The following is a 19,395-nucleotide window of genomic DNA, read 5'->3' as shown; positions in this document are numbered from 1 at the left end:
CTGTATAGTAGGAATCACTCATTTTAAATCCCACTAAGAATCATGTTTTAATTACTATTTCCTGATTTAAATTTTAATGAAATGTAAATATGACAAACAGGATGCTTTTCAGTACGCTAACGTGTCTCCTGGTTTCTCTCACTCGCGTCTCTTCTCCCAGCGAGGATGAGAGAGAGACGTGAGGACGGAGGAATTTAATTTATCAAACGGGACGTCGTCGCTCACTCCAGCATCATTTTGAGGAGACAAGTTGTCATGACGCACTTCACCCTAAATGTCAAATATGAATAAGTCAGCAATAGAAATGACTAAGTAACAGTTTAAACTCTAAAGTTTGCATTTAAAATTCATGTACAATGAATGAAGACTTTACACTGTTACTTAATCATTTCTACATATTGATAGCTGGAAGGAAAACAGCTGATAACTGCTCCAGTGTTTAATCATTTGATTATAGATCTATAGCAGCGTCTGTCTGTCACAGAATGAGACACAAACAGACAATTTAAACCTGTTAATTACTGAAAGAACAGAACCCACATAAAGGAACAATAGAAACAGCTGCAGCCTGCAGAATATGTTTAAATAAAATGTTGCTTATTTAGTTTGTGAAAGTCTGACGTGCTTTTCAGGCTCAGGATGGTTTTATAGGAGATGCAGCTGTGTGACGTCATGTTTTCCTGAAGGAGCTGAGACGCTCTGAAACACAGAAGAAGAAAGGAGAAGCCTTTTGCCTCATGAAGAGAAATAGTAGAAAGTTTTAATGATTGATTCATGATTCAGTCATCTTTATTTTATAAATAAATAGGCTATGATCAGCTGACCAATCAATACACACTTTGGATCAAAGGGGTGTTGCCATCCGTTAAAACACTTCCACTAGGATACACCTGTGTTTCCTGGAGCCTCTTCTCTCCTCGCTCCTCGTCTCCTCCAGGTGCATTTAAGGGATCAGAAGATCCTCCATGATGGCGGAGAGAGATCTGTTTCCGGGTCACGGAGGAGAGAGGACGCAAGGAAGCATAAAGTTAGCTTAATGAAAAGCATCCATTGTATTTTAAATGCAAATAATGAATTTAGTTGATGAAAACAAATATTTAAACCAATTATAAAAATAAAACAGGTATAAAAATATTATACAAAACTTGTGTTTCCCTTTTGCTTTTAAAACTTCCTCAAAAGTTATGACCTTCTTCTATCTTATTTACCAATAGTGAAGCTCCTAACTAAAGGGACACACACACACTCTCACTCTGCGACCAAAATAAAATAATGTGGTTTAAATTAAATCAAAGCGTTGCAGTCTGACTCGCTGGTCGGGTTCGGGTTCTTCTATCTTATTTACCAATAGTTAAGCTCGGAGTTCAGAGACGTGAAACAAACGTTTCATCAAACACAAGCTGCTGAATCAAACAGCAGGTGGTTAATAGTGAGTTGAACCACGGTGAAGGATGAGGAACGGGGCGATGCATGGCGAGGGGACCGATGAGTGAGGCTACAGGCTGGCGGTAACAACGGTCCAGAGAAGTGATCAGTGAGCGGGAGACGTCTGCTCCTCCAGAGAGTCCAAGGACTGTTTCCTGGTCTTCATGACCCTGGTCTCAGTCACTGAACTCGTCCTAAAGCTCCTTTACTTCTCACGCCGACTGCATTATGAGCTTTAACCTGATTGACATGAACACATACTAACAACACACAGTAGCATCAGCTGCTACTGCAGTGAAATATGTGCTAACATAACTAGCGTGCTAATCACTGTTAGCATCTATCTGATGAACTGAGGTTATTTACATCCTGCAGGTTGCTGTCATGTCTGTTACCTGTCGGTTAAACTCTGCATCTACTGAAGTAACAAACATAAACAACCTTCACACAGCTCCTGTTTATCGTCTGACCAGCCCGTAGCTTTACTCTACAGCGTCTCCTCTACATCCCTCCACCTTCACAACTGGCTGACCAGTTGGTAACAACCAGTACAATTAACAACATGTCAGATGGACAACGTTACGTCCTCTGAGGTTCAGATGTGAGATAAACACGCTGCTCTCATGTAAACAACAAACAAACTAGTTGAACTGCATGAACGTCACCAACACAATGACAAAGATTTATTCATCTGTTTATAACGTGTTTTAATTCACTATGAACTGGATTAAACATTCAACTGAACTGGTTTTAATGGAATACTTTTAAACACTGAAGATTATTTATTCATCTCTATTTATTTACATATTTATTTGTCTAAATTGAACTTTTTTAGACTGGACTACACAAACAACAACAACAACAACAACAACAATAATAATAATAATCATGTGACTGTGTTGCAGCTAAGCCTTACGTCCGGCTGCGCTCGGTGGCGTCCTCTTCTGGTAACCATCCCTCCATGTTGGTCTGCAGCGTCTACGACTTCTACCCCAAACAGATCAGAGTCACATGGCTCAGAGACGGACAGGAAGTCTCCTCTGACGTCACTTCCACCGATGAGATGGCGGACGCCGATTGGTACTACCAGATCCAGTCCCACCTGGAGTACACGCCCAGGTGAGTCCGGCTGCGGGTGATCAGTAAAGGTGAGGCGGCTCCGTCAGGACGCTTCGCTGTCAGTCAGGTTGAGTTTGTGGCTGAACGTTGAGCAGAATGATTTACTGAGAATGAAGGAAACTCAGCTCAGAATGTTGCTGCTGGAAGTTTGTCACAAACTCTGATGTTTGTTTGTGTTGAAGGTCTGGAGAGAAGATCTCCTGTATGGTGGAACACGCCAGCCTGCAAGAACCTCTGGTTACTGACTGGGGTAAAGACCTGTCTGTCTGCTCACCTGTCTGTCTCTCTTCCTGTCTGTCTGCTCACCTGTCTGTCTCTCTACCTGTCTGTCTCTCTACCTGTCTGTGTGCTCACCTGTCTGTCTGTCTGTCTGCTCACCTGTCTGTCCGCTCACCTGTCTGTCTGTCTGTCTGTCTGTCTGTCTGCCTGTCTGTCTGCTCACCTGTCTGTCTGTCTGCTCACCTGTCTGTCTGTCTGTCTGTCTGTCTGCTCACCTGTCTGTCTGTCTGTCTGTCTGTCTGCTCACCTGTCTGTCTGCTCACCTGTCTGTCCGCTCACCTGTCTGTCTGTCTGCTCACCTGTCTGTCTGTCTGCTCACCTGTCTGTCTGTCTGCTCACCTGTCTGTCTGCTCATCTGTCTGTCTGTCTGTCTGCTCACCTGTCTGTCTGTCTGTCTCTCTACCTGTCTGTGTGCTCACCTGTCTGTGTGCTCACCTGTCTGTCTGTCTGCTCACCTGTCTGTCTGCTCATCTGTCTGTCTGTCTGCTCATCTGTCTACCTGTCTGCCTGCTCACCTGTCTGTCTCTCTACCTGTCTGTCTCTCTACTTGTCTGTCTACCTGTCTGTCTGCTCACCTGTCTGCCTGCTCACCTGTCTGTCTCTCTACCTGTCTGTGTGCTCACCTGTCTGTCTGCTCACCTGTCTGTCTCTCTACCTGTCTGTGTGCTCACCTGTCTGTCTCTCTACCTGTCTGTGTGCTCACCTGTCTGTCTCTCTACCTGTCTGTCTCTCTACCTGTCTGTCTCTCTACCTGTCTGCCTGCTTACCTGTCTGTCTCTCTACCTGTCTGTCTCTCTACCTGTCTGCCTGCTCACCTGTCTGTCTCTCTTCCTGTCTGTGTGCTCACCTGTCTGTCTCTCTACCTGTCTGTGTGCTCACCTGTCTGTCTCTCTACCTGTCTGTGTGCTCACCTGTCTGTCTCTCTACCTGTCTGTGTGCTCACCTGTCTGTCTCTCTACCTGTCTGTCTCTCTTCCTGTCTGTGTGCTCACCTGTCTGTCTCTCTTCCTGTCTGTCTCTCTACCTGTCTGTGTGCTCACCTGTCTGTCTCTCTACCTGTCTGTCTCTCTTCCTGTCTGTGTGCTCACCTGTCTGTCTCTCTACCTGTCTGTCTCTCTACCTGTCTGTGTGCTCACCTGTCTGTCTCTCTACCTGTCTGTGTGCTCACCTGTCTGTCTCTCTACCTGTCTGTCTCTCTACCTGTCTGTGTGCTCACCTGTCTGTCTCTCTACCTGTCTGTCTCTCTACCTGTCTGTGTGCTCACCTGTCTGTCTCTCTACCTGTCTGTCTCTCTTCCTGTCTGTGTGCTCACCTGTCTGTCTCTCTTCCTGTCTGTCTCTCTACCTGTCTGTCTCTCTTCCTGTCTGTCTCTCTACCTGTCTGTCTCTCTACCTGTCTGTGTGCTCACCTGTCTGTCTCTCTACCTGTCTGTGTGCTCACCTGTCTGTCTCTCTACCTGTCTGTCTCTCTACCTGTCTGTGTGCTCACCTGTCTGTCTCTCTACCTGTCTGTGTGCTCACCTGTCTGTCTCTCTACCTGTCTGTCCTCAGATCCGTCCCTGCCTGAGTCAGAGAGAAACAAGATCGCCATCGGAGCGTCAGGACTGATCCTGGGTCTGATCTTATCTCTGGCTGGATTCATCTACTACAAGAGGAAGTCCCAAGGTCAGAGCAGGAAACCAGTCTGACCAGTCTGACACCAGTCTGACCAGTCTGACACCAGCCTGACCAGTCTGATACCAGTCTGATACCAGTCTGACCAGTCTGACACCAGTCTGACACCAGTCTGACACCAGTCTGATACCAGTCTGATACCAGTCTGACCAGTCTGACACCAGTCTGACACCAGTCTGACCAGTCTGATACCAGTCTGATACCAGTCTGACACCAGTCTGACACCAGTCTGATACCAGTCTGACCAGTCTGACACCAGTCTGACACCAGTCTGACCAGTCTGATACCAGTCTGACCAGTCTGACCAGTCTGACACCAGTCTGACACCAGTCTGACCAGTCTGATACCAGTCTGACCAGTCTGACACCAGTCTGACACCAGTCTGATACAGTCTGACCAGTCTGACACCAGTCTGACACCAGTCTGACCAGTCTGATACAGTCTGACCAGTCTGACACCAGTCTGACCAGTCTGACACCAGTCTGATACCAGTCTGACCAGTCTGATACCAGTCTGACCAGTCTGACACCAGTCTGGCCAGTCTGATACAGTCTGACCAGTCTGACACCAGTCTGACACCAGTCTGACACCAGTCTGACCAGTCTGACACCAGTCTGACACCAGTCTGACCCCAGTCTGACACCAGTCTGACACCAGTCTGATACCAGTCTGACACCAGTCTGACCCCAGTCTGACACCAGTCTGACACCAGTCTGACCCCAGTCTGACACCAGTCTGACACCAGTCTGACACCAGTCTGACACCAGTCTGATACCAGTCTGACACCAGTCTGACCCCAGTCTGACCCCAGTCTGACACCAGTCTGACACCAGTCTGATACCAGTCTGACCCCAGTCTGACACCAGTCTGACACCAGTCTGATACCAGTCTGACACCAGTCTGATACCAGTCTGATACCAGTCTGACACCAGTCTGATACCAGTCTGACCCCAGTCTGATACCAGTCTGACACCAGTCTGACCCCAGTCTGACCCCAGTCTGACACCAGTCTGACACCAGTCTGACACCAGTCTGATACCAGTCTGACCCCAGTCTGACACCAGTCTGACACCAGTCTGATACCAGTCTGACCCCAGTCTGACACCAGTCTGACACCAGTCTGACACCAGTCTGATACCAGTCTGACACCAGTCTGACCAGTCTGAGCAGGTTTAATGATGAGTCTGGTTCTGTTGTTGATCTTGTTCTTGTCTCTTCTTTAATCCAGGACGCATTCTGGTCCCCTCTAACTGATCCTGCTTCTGGTCCTGATCCTGGTCCTGGTCCTGATCCTGGTCCTGGTCCTGGTCCTGGTCCTGGTCCTGATCCTGGTCCTGGTCCTGGTCCTGGTCCTGGTCCTGGTCCTGATCCTGGTCCTGGTCCTGCTTGAGCGACTCAGCAGCTGCTCTGATTCTCATAATGTTTTATATCCACTAACTGACTCATTAACTCTGCTTCAATCAATATATTCGAGTGATCTGATTGATTAGTGTGTGATTGGTCGATTAGTTGAAGTTTTTAAACACAATAAACCTTCAGAAAACCTTCAGAAAACCTTCTCAGCTGGTCTAACCCTGATCCAGGACCAGGAGATGTTATCGTTGACTGTGCTGCTCCTGGATCAGGTTTGTTCTGGACTCTGCTCTGATGCTTTACTGTGTGAAATCAATATGTTAAATTGATTAAGTGACTCGTTAACTCTGCTTCTGATCAATATAATCAATTATTTTAATAATTCTTTGGACTCAGTTTGATTGTTGATTTGTTTATTTCTGCTGGAATATTTTAACAATAAATAAACAAACTCAGTCTGCTGCTGTTTGTGAATATCATTAGTCAGTGGGGTCAGAGGTCATTAGGGTCAGAGGTCATTAGGGTTACGGGTTGTTAGGGTCAGGGGTCATTAGGGTCAGGGGTCATTAGGGTCAGGGGTCATTGGGGTCAGAGGTCATTAGGGTCAGGGGTCATTGGGGTCAGAGGTCATTAGGGTCAGAGGTCATTAGGGTCAGGAGTCATTAGGGTCAGGAATCAGTAGGGTCAGAGGTCATTGGGGTCAGGGGTCATTAGGGTCAGAGGTCATTAGGGTCAGGAGTCATTAGGGTCAGGGGTCATTAGGGTCAGGGGTCATTGGGGTCAGAGGTCATTTGGGTCAGAGGTCATTAGGGTCAGGAGTCATTAGGGTCAGGAATCAGTAGGGTCAGAGGTCATTAGGGTCAGGGGTCATTAGGGTCAGAGGTCATTAGGGTCAGAGGTCATTAGGGTCAGAGGTCATTGGGGTCAGAGGTCATTAGGGTCAGAGGTCATTAGGGTCAGGGGTCATTAGGGTCAGGGATCAGTAGGGTCAGGGGTCATTAGGGTCAGGGGTCATTAGGGTCAGGGATCAGTAGGGTCAGAGGTCATTAGGGTCAGAGGTCATTAGGGTCAGAGGTCATTAGGGTCAGGGGTCATTAGGGTCAGGGGTCATTGGGGTCAGAGGTCATTTGGGTCAGAGGTCATTAGGGTCAGAGGTCATTAGGGTCAGGAATCAGTAGGGTCAGAGGTCATTAGGGTCAGGGGTCATTGGGGTCAGGAATCAGTAGGGTCAGAGGTCATTAGGGTCAGAGGTCATTAGGGTCAGGAATCAGTAGGGTCAGAGGTCATTAGGGTCAGGGGTCATTAGGGTCAGGGGTCATTAGGGTCAGAGGTCATTGGGGTCAGAGGTCATTAGGGTCAGAGGTCATTAGGGTCAGGGGTCATTAGGGTCAGGGATCAGTAGGGTCAGAGGTCATTAGGGTCAGAGGTCATTAAGGTCAGAGGTCATTAGGGTCAGGGGTCATTAGGGTCAGGGATCAGTAGGGTCAGAGGTCATTAGGGTCAGGGGTCATTAGGGTCAGGGGTCAGAGGTCATTTGGGTCAGAGGTCATTAGGGTCAGAGGTCATTAGGGTCAGGAATCAGTAGGGTCAGAGGTCATTAGGGTCAGGGGTCATTGGGGTCAGGAATCAGTAGGGTCAGAGGTCATTAGGGTCAGAGGTCATTAGGGTCAGGAATCAGTAGGGTCAGAGGTCATTAGGGTCAGGGGTCATTAGGGTCAGGGGTCATTAGGGTCAGGGATCAGTAGGGTCAGAGGTCATTAGGGTCAGGGGTCATTAGGGTCAGAGGTCATTGGGGTCAGAGGTCATTAAGGTCAGAGGTCATTAGGGTCAGGGGTCATTAGGGTCAGGGATCAGTAGGGTCAGAGGTCATTAGGGTCAGAGGTCATTAAGGTCAGAGGTCATTAGGGTCAGGGGTCATTAGGGTCAGGGATCAGTAGGGTCAGAGGTCATTAGGGTCAGGGGTCATTAGGGTCAGAGGTCATTGGGGTCAGGGATCAGTAGAGTCAGAGGTCATTGGGGTCAGGGGTCATTAGGGTCAGGGATCAGTAGGGTCAGGGGTCATTAGGGTCAGGGATCAGTAGGGTCAGAGGTCATTAGGGTCAGGGGTCATTAAGGTCAGGGATCAGTAGGGTCAGAGGTCATTAGGTTCAGAGGTCATTGGGGTCAGAGGTCATTGGGGTTAGACAACAACAACAAACCAGAACCTTGATCCCATTGATACAGAATGAAAATATAACAGTGTAATCAATAACTCTTTCACATCAGGAATTGTTTACATCACCTGATACTACAACATGCTTCCAGACAGGAAGTCGACCAGAAAGTATGCAGGATGCAATAATAACACTGATTCATAAGAGGAGCACAGACCCACAGTTGTGTGGGAGTTATGGATCAGAGTTATTGATTAATGTTGATGCAAAGATCTTGGCTTTAGCAACAAGATTAGAGAGGTGTCTCCCTCCACTGATCCTCCCAGATCAGGTGGGTTTTATCTTTACTGGACATCAGCAGATAATCTACGCAGGCTGTTACACCTCACACGGCAAACAAGGAATGATGCAGAACCGATGGCGGCTTCGTCTCTGGACGCAGAGAACGGCTTTGATAGAGTCCAGTGAGAGTATTTGTTTGTGATAGTTGAGGTTTTTGGGATCGATGGTTCATATATTAAATGAGTAAAGCTGTTGTACAGATGTCTAACAGCGTCTGTCCTCACAGACGGGAGTATTTCTACCCCTTTAAACTCTTGTGTGGGACCAGACAGGTTCCCTCTCTCTGGATCTTTGGCATCAGACATTAGAGACCACGTCAATATTAAAGACATTGGAAAAGAACATAAATGACTTTTATATGTGGATATCTTACTGCTGTCAAACTACCCAGAAACTACACTTACAGGTTTTATCTTTGATTGGTTCTCAATGATTCTCAAGGATATAAAATTAATTGTTCTAAGTCTGAAGCAGTGCTTTTAAGAGAGTATAAGGTACACCCTTTCGTCAAACTGACAGCTCTAGGTCATAGGTCACTAGGTCAAGAGGTCACCCTAATTAGCATAATTTATGCAAGGTTATCGTGGGAGAGTGTGAACGTCATACTGACAGATCTAAGTCAAGGTCAAGAGGTCACCCTAATTTATGCATATATTAGGTTATCGTGGGAAAGCGTGAAATTGGTAAGTTATGTGTCTAGACATGTTAGTCTGGCGCGGGTATTTTGAAATGCGGCGGTATTATGACATTTTCTGTTGAAAAATAGAGAAATGAATAAGAGAAAAAATTACGCGCGCACTTCTATTCTCTGTGTGTGAGAACTTCTGAGCGCGGGATTTTTTATATTGTTTTCTTGTAGAAAAGGTTTTGTTTACAGAGAATATAAAAAATGCTAGAGTCGCGTGTCTCAAGCACCTTTCAACAATATTTGCCGGGACACATCTGCAGTGAAGGACGTTGCAAAAAACCAACCGATCAAGATGAAGAGAGGTAATCTCTATATTTCATTTATTTTAAGAAAAATTAAAAAAGTTTTAACCTTTTAAAAATAGTCATTTATTTATTATATAATTAGTGGTTTATGCAGAAATCCACCAGGCTCCTGCAGACGCCAGAAACCTCCCAGACCTCGATGAATTTTATGAGCGTAAGTATGTTTTATTTATTTAAAAATAATAATAAAAAAAAAATACCATTAATAGTATAAATACACATATTGCGTCATGTTTATCATAAACTTTTATTTTTTTTTCTGTTTTTTACAGCTATATCAGAAGATGATCTGGCCGAAATTAACCTGACACAATCACACTACAGTGCGTATTTTTTATATACTTTTTCTTTCATTATTTAACAATGTTCTGAACAGTTCAGTTAAACAATTTTATTATTATTATTATTTTTTTTAAACACTTACAGATATTCCAGACATCACATCGTTTCGCCAACTCCTGTATGAGGGGCAGGAGGAAAACGTTTCCACAAAAGTTTTAAATCCTTCTGTATGGCTCTCTGTTAACGTCCCTTCACCACGGCCGGCGAGGGAGGACGATCTTCCCGCCGAAGTCCCTTCTTTACAGTCGGTGTCGGAGGGGGAGGATCCCCCGGAGGATGAGCATCGCCCTCCCGCATCATCCGACGTAGTACTCCCTTCTTTCCAGCCCCCGACGGAGACGGATCTCCCGGAGGAGCATCATCCGCCGGCCTCACCCGACGCAGAACATCCCGGTTTTCAGCCCGAGACTGAGGACAACCGGCCGGGGAGCGTGCATCGTCCGAATGAATCGGGTAAGAGTTTGAAATCCGGCGGCTTACCACAGCTTCCTGTGACGTATTGGTAGACGATAAGAGGGGAGGGTTTAGGAGGATAATTTCCGGCAGGGGTGCGGTGTAAGCTAAAAAAAAAAAAGACAGCGCCGTTTGTGGCTATGGGTAGTAATAACATTTTCAATACAGTGTATGACTTAAATGTTGATTTTTTTTTTTTTTTTAATTTATATCTCCGATTGATAGATGACTCTGAGAGGAGAAGAGGAGGTGAAAGACTCATCAGACGTGTGAGGATGGTGGAACGGAGAAGAAAGTGGAGTCAGGACCGTCGACGGCAAGCTGTAATTGGAAGAAAAAGCCTACAACACAGACGTTTGACTCTGACAAGAGAGCTTATTTCCTTCTGTCGGTATGTTATAGCGATGAAGTGAAATGATATAACTTTTTTTTTTTTTTTTTTTTTTTTTTTGTAAACTGTAGTAAGAGAGTATGGATGAAGAAATAGATTTAGAGACTTTTTTTAATCTTTGTCAACCCTCTGTTATACCATATGAATTAGAGACGGCGGTTAGAGAATTAAATCAGACCCTAGGGACTTTAGAGCTCGAATTAGACGAAGTAGCGGTCGTAGGTGAGAACTTTACGGACGCTTTAACAGAGCTTGAACAAATTTGCCGTCAGGAAAACTATTTTCAACCCTTACACAGCGCTCTTTACTGCTTAAATCAGACCCCCTCCACTGACCCTGCACAGCAGAATGAATTGGAGGTACAATCGGAAGGTCAGGAGGACCCCTCAGAGCAACGCGGAGGAGGAGGGGGAAATCCGACTCATGAAGCTGAGTCGATTCCAGATCCCCCTCCCCCAGCTACCCCTCCTTCTCCTCTCCCTCCCACCCTTCCTTCTTCTCCCCCTGCCACCCCTCCAGATCAGAGAGATCCTGTAGACGCTATAAACGTTGAAACCATACGGCGTGACCGCTTCAATAATCTAGAGTTGAGAAGTCTTCTAAACTTTCCTCAGATTGGGCGGGTAATAGATTATGCTACATTTTACCGCGAAGTCATGAGAAGCCTTGAAAACCTGTTAGAGAGAGTGATCCCAGAGCTTAGACCTAATGATATGTTACAGTTGGAATTGATAGGTGAAAATGTGCAGAGACACGCCTCAGTCAACTATCAAAATGACGACGAAGTGGTTATGGCGGCTTTTCAATCCTTAGTGGATCAATTAGTACAATCAAATGCAGCGATTATGGAGGATGGGGGGTTAGAATTAGTTGTGCAGGTGGTACATAATCACAGAGGGGGTGCCAAGAGAAAGTTGGAAAACACTTTAGACTGTGAAATCCTCTCCAAGAAAGCTCCGCATCTGTATGTGACAAACAACTCGAACAACCAACTCTGTTTCGCCGTCAGTTTAGCTCATCTGATCGATTCTAATCTTACAGATAGCCAGGCTGTAAACTTTGGGAGAGAGTTACAACGTTTGGTTGGTTTAGACGAACATACCCCCGTCACCTTCAGCGACATATCCAAGTTTGAAAAGATTGTGAAGCGTAAAATCATGGTGTTGTACAGAGACGAGGGCCAGCGCCCCCTCTCTCGATTTGAGACGGACTCACCCCCATCAGACAAACCCCTGTATCTGTATCTGTCTCAGGAGCATTACTACGGTATTAAAAACATCAAAGGATTTACAGGGAGGAGATACATATGCAGTTACTGCCACATTGGATACAACGACCCTCACAAGCACACCTGTGCCGGTCACTGCTTGGTCTGCATCGATCCTACATGTAGTAAGGAAAAGAGAGAGCCCGTCTTATGCAAAGATTGCAACAAAATGTGTCGCTCCCCCTCCTGTATGGTCAGGCATAAAAAGAGACGAATGAAAGATGGAAAACGAGTCAGCCTTTGTGATCTGCAGAAAAAATGCCCTAAATGCAAACTGTTTTACTGTATACCCACATCTACGGGCTTTAATAAGCACAAGTGTCCCCGGGCCAGATGTAAAATCTGCGGGGAAGCGCTACCCTCTGACTCTAAGGCAGCCGTCGAGAATCATCTCTGCTACATTCAGCCTCTCCCCCGCGATTCAGAACATACAGACAAATTAATCTTCTATGATTTTGAGACATTTGTTGATGATAGACACGTGCACGTCCCCTTCCTGGTATGCACAAAAACGTTAAAAGGGTTAGAGTGGATGGCCTATGGTCAGGACTGTGTCACAGCCTTTCTCACGCACTTCAGGAGACCCCTTTATAGGGGCTCTACATTCATAGCGCATAATTCCAGAGGATTTGACGGCTACCTGCTCCTTAATGGTATGGTAGAGTTAGGTTTACAACCCTCTATCATCATGCAGGGAAGCAAAGTCCTATGCTTCGAAGATCCAGATTTTAATCTGAAATACATAGACTCCCTATCCTTTCTCACCATGCGTCTCAGCGCTATGCCAAAAGCACTGGGTTTCGATGATCAGACCAAGGGGTATTTTCCTCACAAGTTTAGCTCTGAGAAGCGACTAAACTACAAAGGGCCCTACCCCCCACCCAGTGATTATGGCATAGAGCGCATGACGGACGGCGAGCAAGAAAAGTTCTACGGCTGGTATAAAGAGGCTAGTCGGAGGGTCTTTGATTTCAAAAAGCAGGCGATACATTACTGCAAAAATGACGTCGACATCCTCTCTACAGGCTGCATCAAATTTAGAGAGGAGTTTCTGAGTGAGACAGGCGTTGACCCTTTTAGCCGCATCACTATAGCCTCAGCTTGCATGAAGGTGTTTGTCACAAATTTTCTGCCTCCCCGTAGCTTAGCCATACCTTCGCCCGATAACTACAGACACCAATGTAAAACTTACTCCAGAGCCAGCATTCAATGGTTAGAATGGGTTTCTTACACCCAGGGGGTTTTCATCCAACACGCTCTAAACAGAGGAGAGAAACAAATTGGCGAGTACTATGTAGATGGTTATGCAGAGGTGGGGGGTGTGAGGTACGCCTGGGAGTTTCAGGGATGCTTTTATCACGGGTGCCCGACCTGCTATGACCCTAGCGCTACTTGCCCAATGACAAACACTCCCTACGAGGAGCTACACCTGGCTACTGAGGAGAAAATACAGACGTTAAAGTCTGTTTACGGCGTACACACCTATGTCATGAGAGAGCACGAGTGGGTCGAGATGAAAAAATCACACCCCGGGGTAGTAAAGTTTCTCAAAACCTCTGATTTTCCCGAACCTCTCTCCCCCCGACAGGCTCTTTTTGGCGGTAGGACGAGTGCCTTCAGGTTAAGGTACACGGCGGGGGAGGACGAGCGTGTATTATACGCGGACGTCACTTCTCTGTACCCGTACGTCAACAGCGTCTATCCTTACCCTCTAGGTCATCCCGTCATTATCCACAGAGACTTTGATAACCCTGAAAACTACTACGGTCTAATCAGGGCAGTCGTATACCCACCTCGAGGGCTCTATTTACCCTTGTTACCCTACAAAACGTCTAAAGGTAAACTAGTGTTTACTCTCTGTCGCACCTGTGCAGAAATCAACAATCAGCAGGGCGCATGCAGACACGATGAGGAGGACAGGGCATTGACGGGGGTCTGGGTCACGGTTGAATTTAACAAGGCCCTTCAGCTAGGGTACAGAGTAGGTAAGATTACAGAGGTGTGGCACTTTGAGGAGCGTAGCGACACTATCTTCTCAGGCTATGTGCAGACCTTTTTGAAAGGCAAGCAGGAAGCTTCGGGGTATCCTCCCGAGGCCGTAGATCAGGAGAGCAGGGAAAAGTACATCAGGGAGTATCGTGATAATCAGGGTATCCAGCTGAACGTCGGTAAAATTGAGGTAAATCCTGCCAAGAGACAGATGTCAAAACTATGCCTAAACAGCCTCTGGGGAAAGTTTGCTCAGAAAAACATTTTGACTCAGACCACTCTGGTAAAGAGTGAGGAAGAATTTTTTGACCTCGTGTTTTCAGGAAAGTACGAGGTCAAATACTTCTCCTTTCTCAGCGACAAAACCGCTATGGTGCAATGGACCTACAGCAAGGGGTGTGTGGTACCTCCTAGTAAGGTAAATAATGTATTTATAGCCGCATTTACCACCGCATATGCCCGCTTGAAAATGTACGGTTACCTGGAGAGGTTGCAGGAGAGAGTTCTTTACACTGATACAGACAGCCTGGTTTATGTGGTGAAAGAGGGAGAGACTCCTCTGGAGCTGGGGGCCTATTTAGGTCAACTGACGGATGAGTTAGGGGGAGACAGCATACAAGAATTTGCCTCCGCAGGTCCAAAGAGCTACGCGTACCAAACCCGTCAAGAGAAAAAAACTGTGCTCCGTGCTAAGGGGATCACTCAGACTCAGGAGTGTTGTGACCGAATCAACTTTGATAGCGTTAAGGAGCTGGTGGAGGGCTACCTGGAGCGTTCGGAGGAGGGTGTCATTGACACCCCTCACCAACAAGTGGTACGCGATAAAAGGGGGTTTCTCTTGAGAAACTCTTCATTTCAGAAGAAGTTTAGGGTGGTGTATGATAAAAGACGCCTGTTTCCTGACGGTACGACTCTGCCTTTCGGATATTAAGGGACTTTTTTTTTGTTTTGTTTTGTTTTGTTTTGTTTTGTTGTTGTTTTCTTTCTATGATGGAGGAGGTAAACTTTGATCCTAGACTTTGTGTACCTTTCTCATGTATGATTGTAGGACCCAGCGGGTGTGGAAAAACTTTCTTTGTAAAACGGTTATTGGAAAACTGTGAACATGTGATGGATTCCGTACCTGATAACATTGTGTGGATTTATACGTCTTTTCAACCCATGTATGATGAACTGAAAAAAATGAATAAAAATATCAAATTTGTCGAAGGACTTCCTGACTCTTTTGAAGATGAAAACCTGTTCCCGCCTGATCAAACTCATTTAATCATTCTAGACGATGTTATTTTTCAGGCCTCTAATCACCCAGAGGTGGTTAAAATTTTCACCCAATACAGACATCATAGAAATATGAGCGTCATGATGTTGACGCAGAATGTATTTCATCAGGGTAAATACAGCCGCACCATCAGTCTGAACAGTAACTATCTGATTCTGTTTAAGAACCCGCGTGACAAATTACAGATTAGTGTATTAGCTCAGCAGATTTTTCCCTCCCAAAAACCCTTTTTCCTGGAAAGTTTTGAAGACGCTACCAACGCCCCTCATGGGTATTTATTGGTTGATCTGACGCCTTCCTGCCCAGAACAATACAGACTGAGATCGGGTGTGCTTCCTCATCAGTGGCCCACGGTTTACCTTCCCAAGACAAAATTCTGACCTTCCTGAAACCATGTCGGCGCGTTTAAAAAGAAACGCCCCCTTGTTAAAGGCTCTGTACCTCGCCACGCCTCAAAAACGTCGGGACATTCTGGCTTACTGTTCTTCGGACTTTATCCAGGCTCTGTGTGAGATTGCTTTAAATGTTTTGAAGGGTAACGTCCCCTTATCTACCGCTCAATACAAAAAACTAAAAAGACAAAAAAATTTCATCAGACTGCTGGCCGATAAAAGAGCCGGCCTGAAGCGCAAACATCAGACTTTGATGAAACAGTCGGGCGGTTTTCTTTTACCTCTGCTTTCGACGGTTGTACCTATACTCGGGGATCTTATCGGAGGACTGGTTAGAAGAGGATGACTATGAAGAAGGCGCATAAAATGTATCTCCTCTCCACCCACCAATTAAACCGTCTGACCCAGCCAGAGAGGTCCATCAGACAACAGGCAGAGAGTGATTTGGATGTTAAAATGAGAGAGATATTGGATGAGCGGGGTTTGAACGCCCATGAAAAAATTAAAAAATACAACACCCTGCTTCAGAGATATCTTAACCTGGTCAAACAAGGTCAAAAGGATGAGAAGAAGGTGACGGTGACTCTGCAGCGTGATCCTGGGATCGAGCTTTCTGAAGCTGAACGGAGTGAGGAGACAACACCGGAGGACTCAGAGGACATGATGGGAGAGGTGGTGAAAAGTCTAGCCCCACGTGATCGTAAAAATGCGGAGTACATTATGAGAAAATTAACCGAGAGTGATGAGGGGTGGACCTCTAAAGGGGAATTTATTTATAAAGGGACGATTGTAAAAGGATCTCATATGATTGATTTATTTAAAAACCTCATGCAGTGGTCTAAAAAATCTCAAGCCCGTCCACCCGCAGGTTGGAAAAGTTTTCTAAATACTCTGGCAGAAACGAACGTTCCCTTATCCTCCATCCGCAACCCCCGCGCCCGCGATCAATACCAACGCCTGAAATTGGGGGAGGAAGCCCTAGGATCAGAAGAGGAGGAAAGAGAGGAGAGGGAGGAGGGGGAGGAGGAGGCCTCTTTTTCCCACGACAGAGGGAGACGCGGAAGGAAAAAGATGTTAACTCTATCCCCACGCTGGACTCAGCCCAGAGAGAATGAAGAAGAAAAAGTCCCTCAAAGACAGAAAAGAAAATTATCTTTATCCCCACGCTGGATTCAACCTAGAATCGACTCTAAAGCCCTGCGTTGGTCACCCCTTGTGTGAAAAAAAGACAAAAAAAATGTATAATTGATTTTTCTCAATAAAGAATGTTTATTAATCAAATGCAAAGTCTACAGCGTCTTTTTTTTTTTACATTTTTTTTTCTCTAGCAACAAACAAAACAAACAAACAAACAGAAGATTTAAAGCATAGCACGACGTTTAAACGTTTCTAAAGAACAAGCGCCTTGCTGACAAAACTTACTACGGTTTCTAATACAGCGTTGAAATTTTTTCACAAAGTTTGATGCTTCAAGATCATTTTTTATTGCATCATCGTCGTACAAAGACAAAACTTGTTGAAAAGACAACCCACAGGCGCGATGGTACAGATAATAAACGCAATGCTGACCACATGCGTCGGATAAAGGATTCTGAAGCTGGAGGTTATGGTACAATATCTTGCTGGAGCGATTCTCCAGAAACTGTAAGATGCTACGAGGGTAGTAATTAAAATCAGGAGCAAATCCAAAAGAGTCAAAAAAAGTCCCCGTCCCATCTTCTTCCAACGTCAAAGATAACCAATGTTCCCCAGGTTGATGTCCTTTATGAGTGTTGACGATAAAGTAGGAGGGTGGTGTAAACGAGCGTGTCAGTAGAGGTAGCTGGTCAGAAGCCCACACGCCGCAGAAAACGTCTCCCAGCACTCGGTGCATCAGACTCTCCAGCTGATGGTTATTCATTTTTTTTTTTTTTTTTTTTTTTTAAATCAGTAATAGTCCACCAATACCTGGCGTTTAGAATCAATCTCCAGAATAGAGTCGTAACAGGCGTACACGATGAGAATAACGGTGTTTGGCAGAGGCTGTCTAAATCTCATCTCCAGCCTTAAAGAGCCGTTGGAAACCGGGGATAGTGCGTCGCTGTCCTCTCCGGGGGTGAGATTAAACACAAACAGCGAGTATCCCCGTTCAAATTCCTCTCTGTCGATGCTCAGGGGTAAATCTTTCAGATGCCTCCCTGTGGCGACGAACATGTTGTAAAACTCTCTGACGGAAGCCCCCTGATTAAATTGAGGCTGGAAAGCTTTAGAGGGCACCTGTCTACCATCCTGGCACAGGGCTAAGTACTCCACGTCGTAATGGTGAAAATTGAAAGGGGATAGATTTCTTCTTCCTGTGAAGGCCTCGTGATTCACCATGCCTAATACGATGTATTTAGGCATCGTTCCCAAAAACAGATTCTCCTGGTTACAAACTCTGGAATTCTCGGGTATGGAGTAAGTTTTCACACTGACGCGTGACAGGGGGTAGAGAGCGTTCCCCCTCAGTAAGGCCGAGGCATGACCTAGACGCACGGCGGGGGAAACGTTAACTTTTTTAATAAATAGAGAAGCCCCCTGTATTTTTAAACGGAAGGTACCGTCTGCGGCGCACATGAGACAGAAGGTGTCGCTGGCGCGAGTAAGTTTGATTCTCATATCCACCGAGTTCAAGAGGAGCCTCTCGCTAAAAAGTATGTCGGTGTGGAGAGCCCCCAGCAGGTGAACCTCTCTAGAGTTAGCCGAGAAAGCGGCTCTCTTGTTTAGCCCTCTATTAGGCCCGTTAATGGGCACTATAGAGTCCATAGCATCGGCCGTGTCTTTGTAAAACAACCCGGCGCTGAACTGACTTTTTAGCGTTTCCTCCGAATAGTTGAGCAGGGTCTCGATCATGGCTCTGTAAGGGTGAGTGGCGCTGGATTGAGAAATCAGTCTATCCCCGAGAATAATATCGCATTGGCTGAAGATGGTGTTCAGAGGGTAATTGACGAGACCTACAGCGGCGTTGTCAGGCAGATCCGTTCCATCGGCGTTGGTAATCTTGACACGAAGGTGGAGCAAGGTGTCGTTCAGATCCAGATACTTTTCACCGTCTCCGGGAATAAAAAACTCTATAGGACCCCCGTCTGTGATGGCCGACAGGGGCATGATTTCGGTGTAGAGTTTTTCATCGATAGATAGCTGGGTCATGGGAGCTGAAAATAAATCCAGCTCTGCCATAGTGCATTCTGCCGATTTCTGATGTAAAAGAGCCATCTCCGCGTTAGTGATAAAAAAAAATAATAAATTAGAATATGTCCGCCGAGGTCTTGGCAGGGTTCCTTCTCTTGGTAAGGCTTCTATCAACTGATTTTTTCTTTCCGGCGCGCTGGCGTTTTTTACCCGTCATAACACGCTGTCCCGGGGGTCTCTTCCTGGGTCTTCTGGCCAGAACCATCATACCCCCTGATCCTTCTTGCACCCCCTGATCAGAGGCCCCGCTCATTCTACCGACGGCCTGGCTTATCACATCGGAGGCGATATTTTTTGCCGCGGTTTTAAGATGAGGTTTAGCGAGGGAAAACCCTTTTTTCACCAGGGGGGATATAAAGCGAAACAACTTTGAGAATACAGAACCTATCCCCCGCCCGTACATGACGGGTGAGCCGACAAACCCGGGGAGAGCCCCGCCTACTTGACTTTCATAATAACTCACAAACCGGCGAGGGTCATGCATGACCGCGGCCATTTTTAAACCCTTTTGATGGGTCTAAAATGGAGTTTCACAATAGTCTTCCCGAAGGTAAAGTTGATGGGTTCGTTCTGATCCGATTTTATCTCTATGCGGATGTTTTCAATGTGATTTTTAGCTACAGGTAGATAGTAGGCGGGGTTAAAATACTTTGTGATGACATCCCCGTACGTTCCTTGTACATCGACGATCCTCAGGAGAGGAGCGTAAGCGTCACCTACCACCTGAGGACGCACC

The 19,395-nt window shown here is 46.1% G+C and overlaps 3 protein-coding genes across 3 annotated transcripts in view; 2 read left to right on the top strand and 1 right to left on the bottom strand.

Annotated features, from left to right (window-relative positions):
• LOC137174437 (H-2 class II histocompatibility antigen, I-E beta chain-like) overlaps positions 1-6,303 on the top strand; it is a 46,790-nt gene extending 40,487 nt beyond the window's left edge. Inside the window, exons 3-6 of the mRNA XM_067579706.1 lie at positions 2,331-2,544; positions 2,727-2,794; positions 4,373-4,486; positions 5,724-6,303. Of these exons, the coding sequence (XP_067435807.1) occupies positions 2,331-2,544; positions 2,727-2,794; positions 4,373-4,486; positions 5,724-5,749 (422 nt within the window). The 3' untranslated portion in view covers positions 5,750-6,303. The remainder of the gene's footprint in view (positions 1-2,330; positions 2,545-2,726; positions 2,795-4,372; positions 4,487-5,723) is intronic.
• Positions 6,304-8,831: 2,528 nt separating this feature from the next.
• On the top strand, positions 8,832-10,870 carry LOC137174280 (uncharacterized). The gene is made up of 5 exons (XM_067579465.1): positions 8,832-9,333; positions 9,419-9,490; positions 9,609-9,659; positions 9,763-10,131; positions 10,357-10,870. The coding sequence occupies exons 1-5, from the start codon at positions 9,324-9,326 to the stop codon at positions 10,542-10,544; spliced, it is 690 nt and encodes a 229-aa protein (XP_067435566.1). The 5' UTR covers positions 8,832-9,323; the 3' UTR covers positions 10,545-10,870.
• Positions 10,871-17,375: 6,505 nt separating this feature from the next.
• On the bottom strand, positions 17,376-18,683 carry LOC137174249 (uncharacterized protein F54H12.2-like). The gene has a single exon (XM_067579427.1). The coding sequence runs from the start codon at positions 18,681-18,683 to the stop codon at positions 17,376-17,378; it is 1,308 nt and encodes a 435-aa protein (XP_067435528.1).
• Between the last annotated feature and the right edge of the window lie 712 nt (positions 18,684-19,395).

Source organism: Thunnus thynnus, chromosome 22 (genome assembly GCF_963924715.1).
Source record: "Thunnus thynnus chromosome 22, fThuThy2.1, whole genome shotgun sequence".
Classification (NCBI taxonomy): Eukaryota; Metazoa; Chordata; class Actinopteri; order Scombriformes; family Scombridae; genus Thunnus; species Thunnus thynnus.
This window is presented reverse-complemented; position numbering and strand designations above follow the sequence as displayed.

Bases quoted from the DNA above. Each gene is read 5' to 3' on its own strand.
- LOC137174280 (XM_067579465.1), top strand. The intron at 9,660-9,762 runs GTGCGTATTTTT...AAACACTTACAG, and splicing joins CCTGACACAATCACACTACA to ATATTCCAGACATCACATCG. The intron at 10,132-10,356 runs GTAAGAGTTTGA...TCCGATTGATAG, and splicing joins GCATCGTCCGAATGAATCGG to ATGACTCTGAGAGGAGAAGA.
- LOC137174249 (XM_067579427.1), bottom strand. From the start codon at position 18,683: ATGGCTCTTTTACATCAGAAATCGGCAGAATGCACTATGGCAGAGCTG.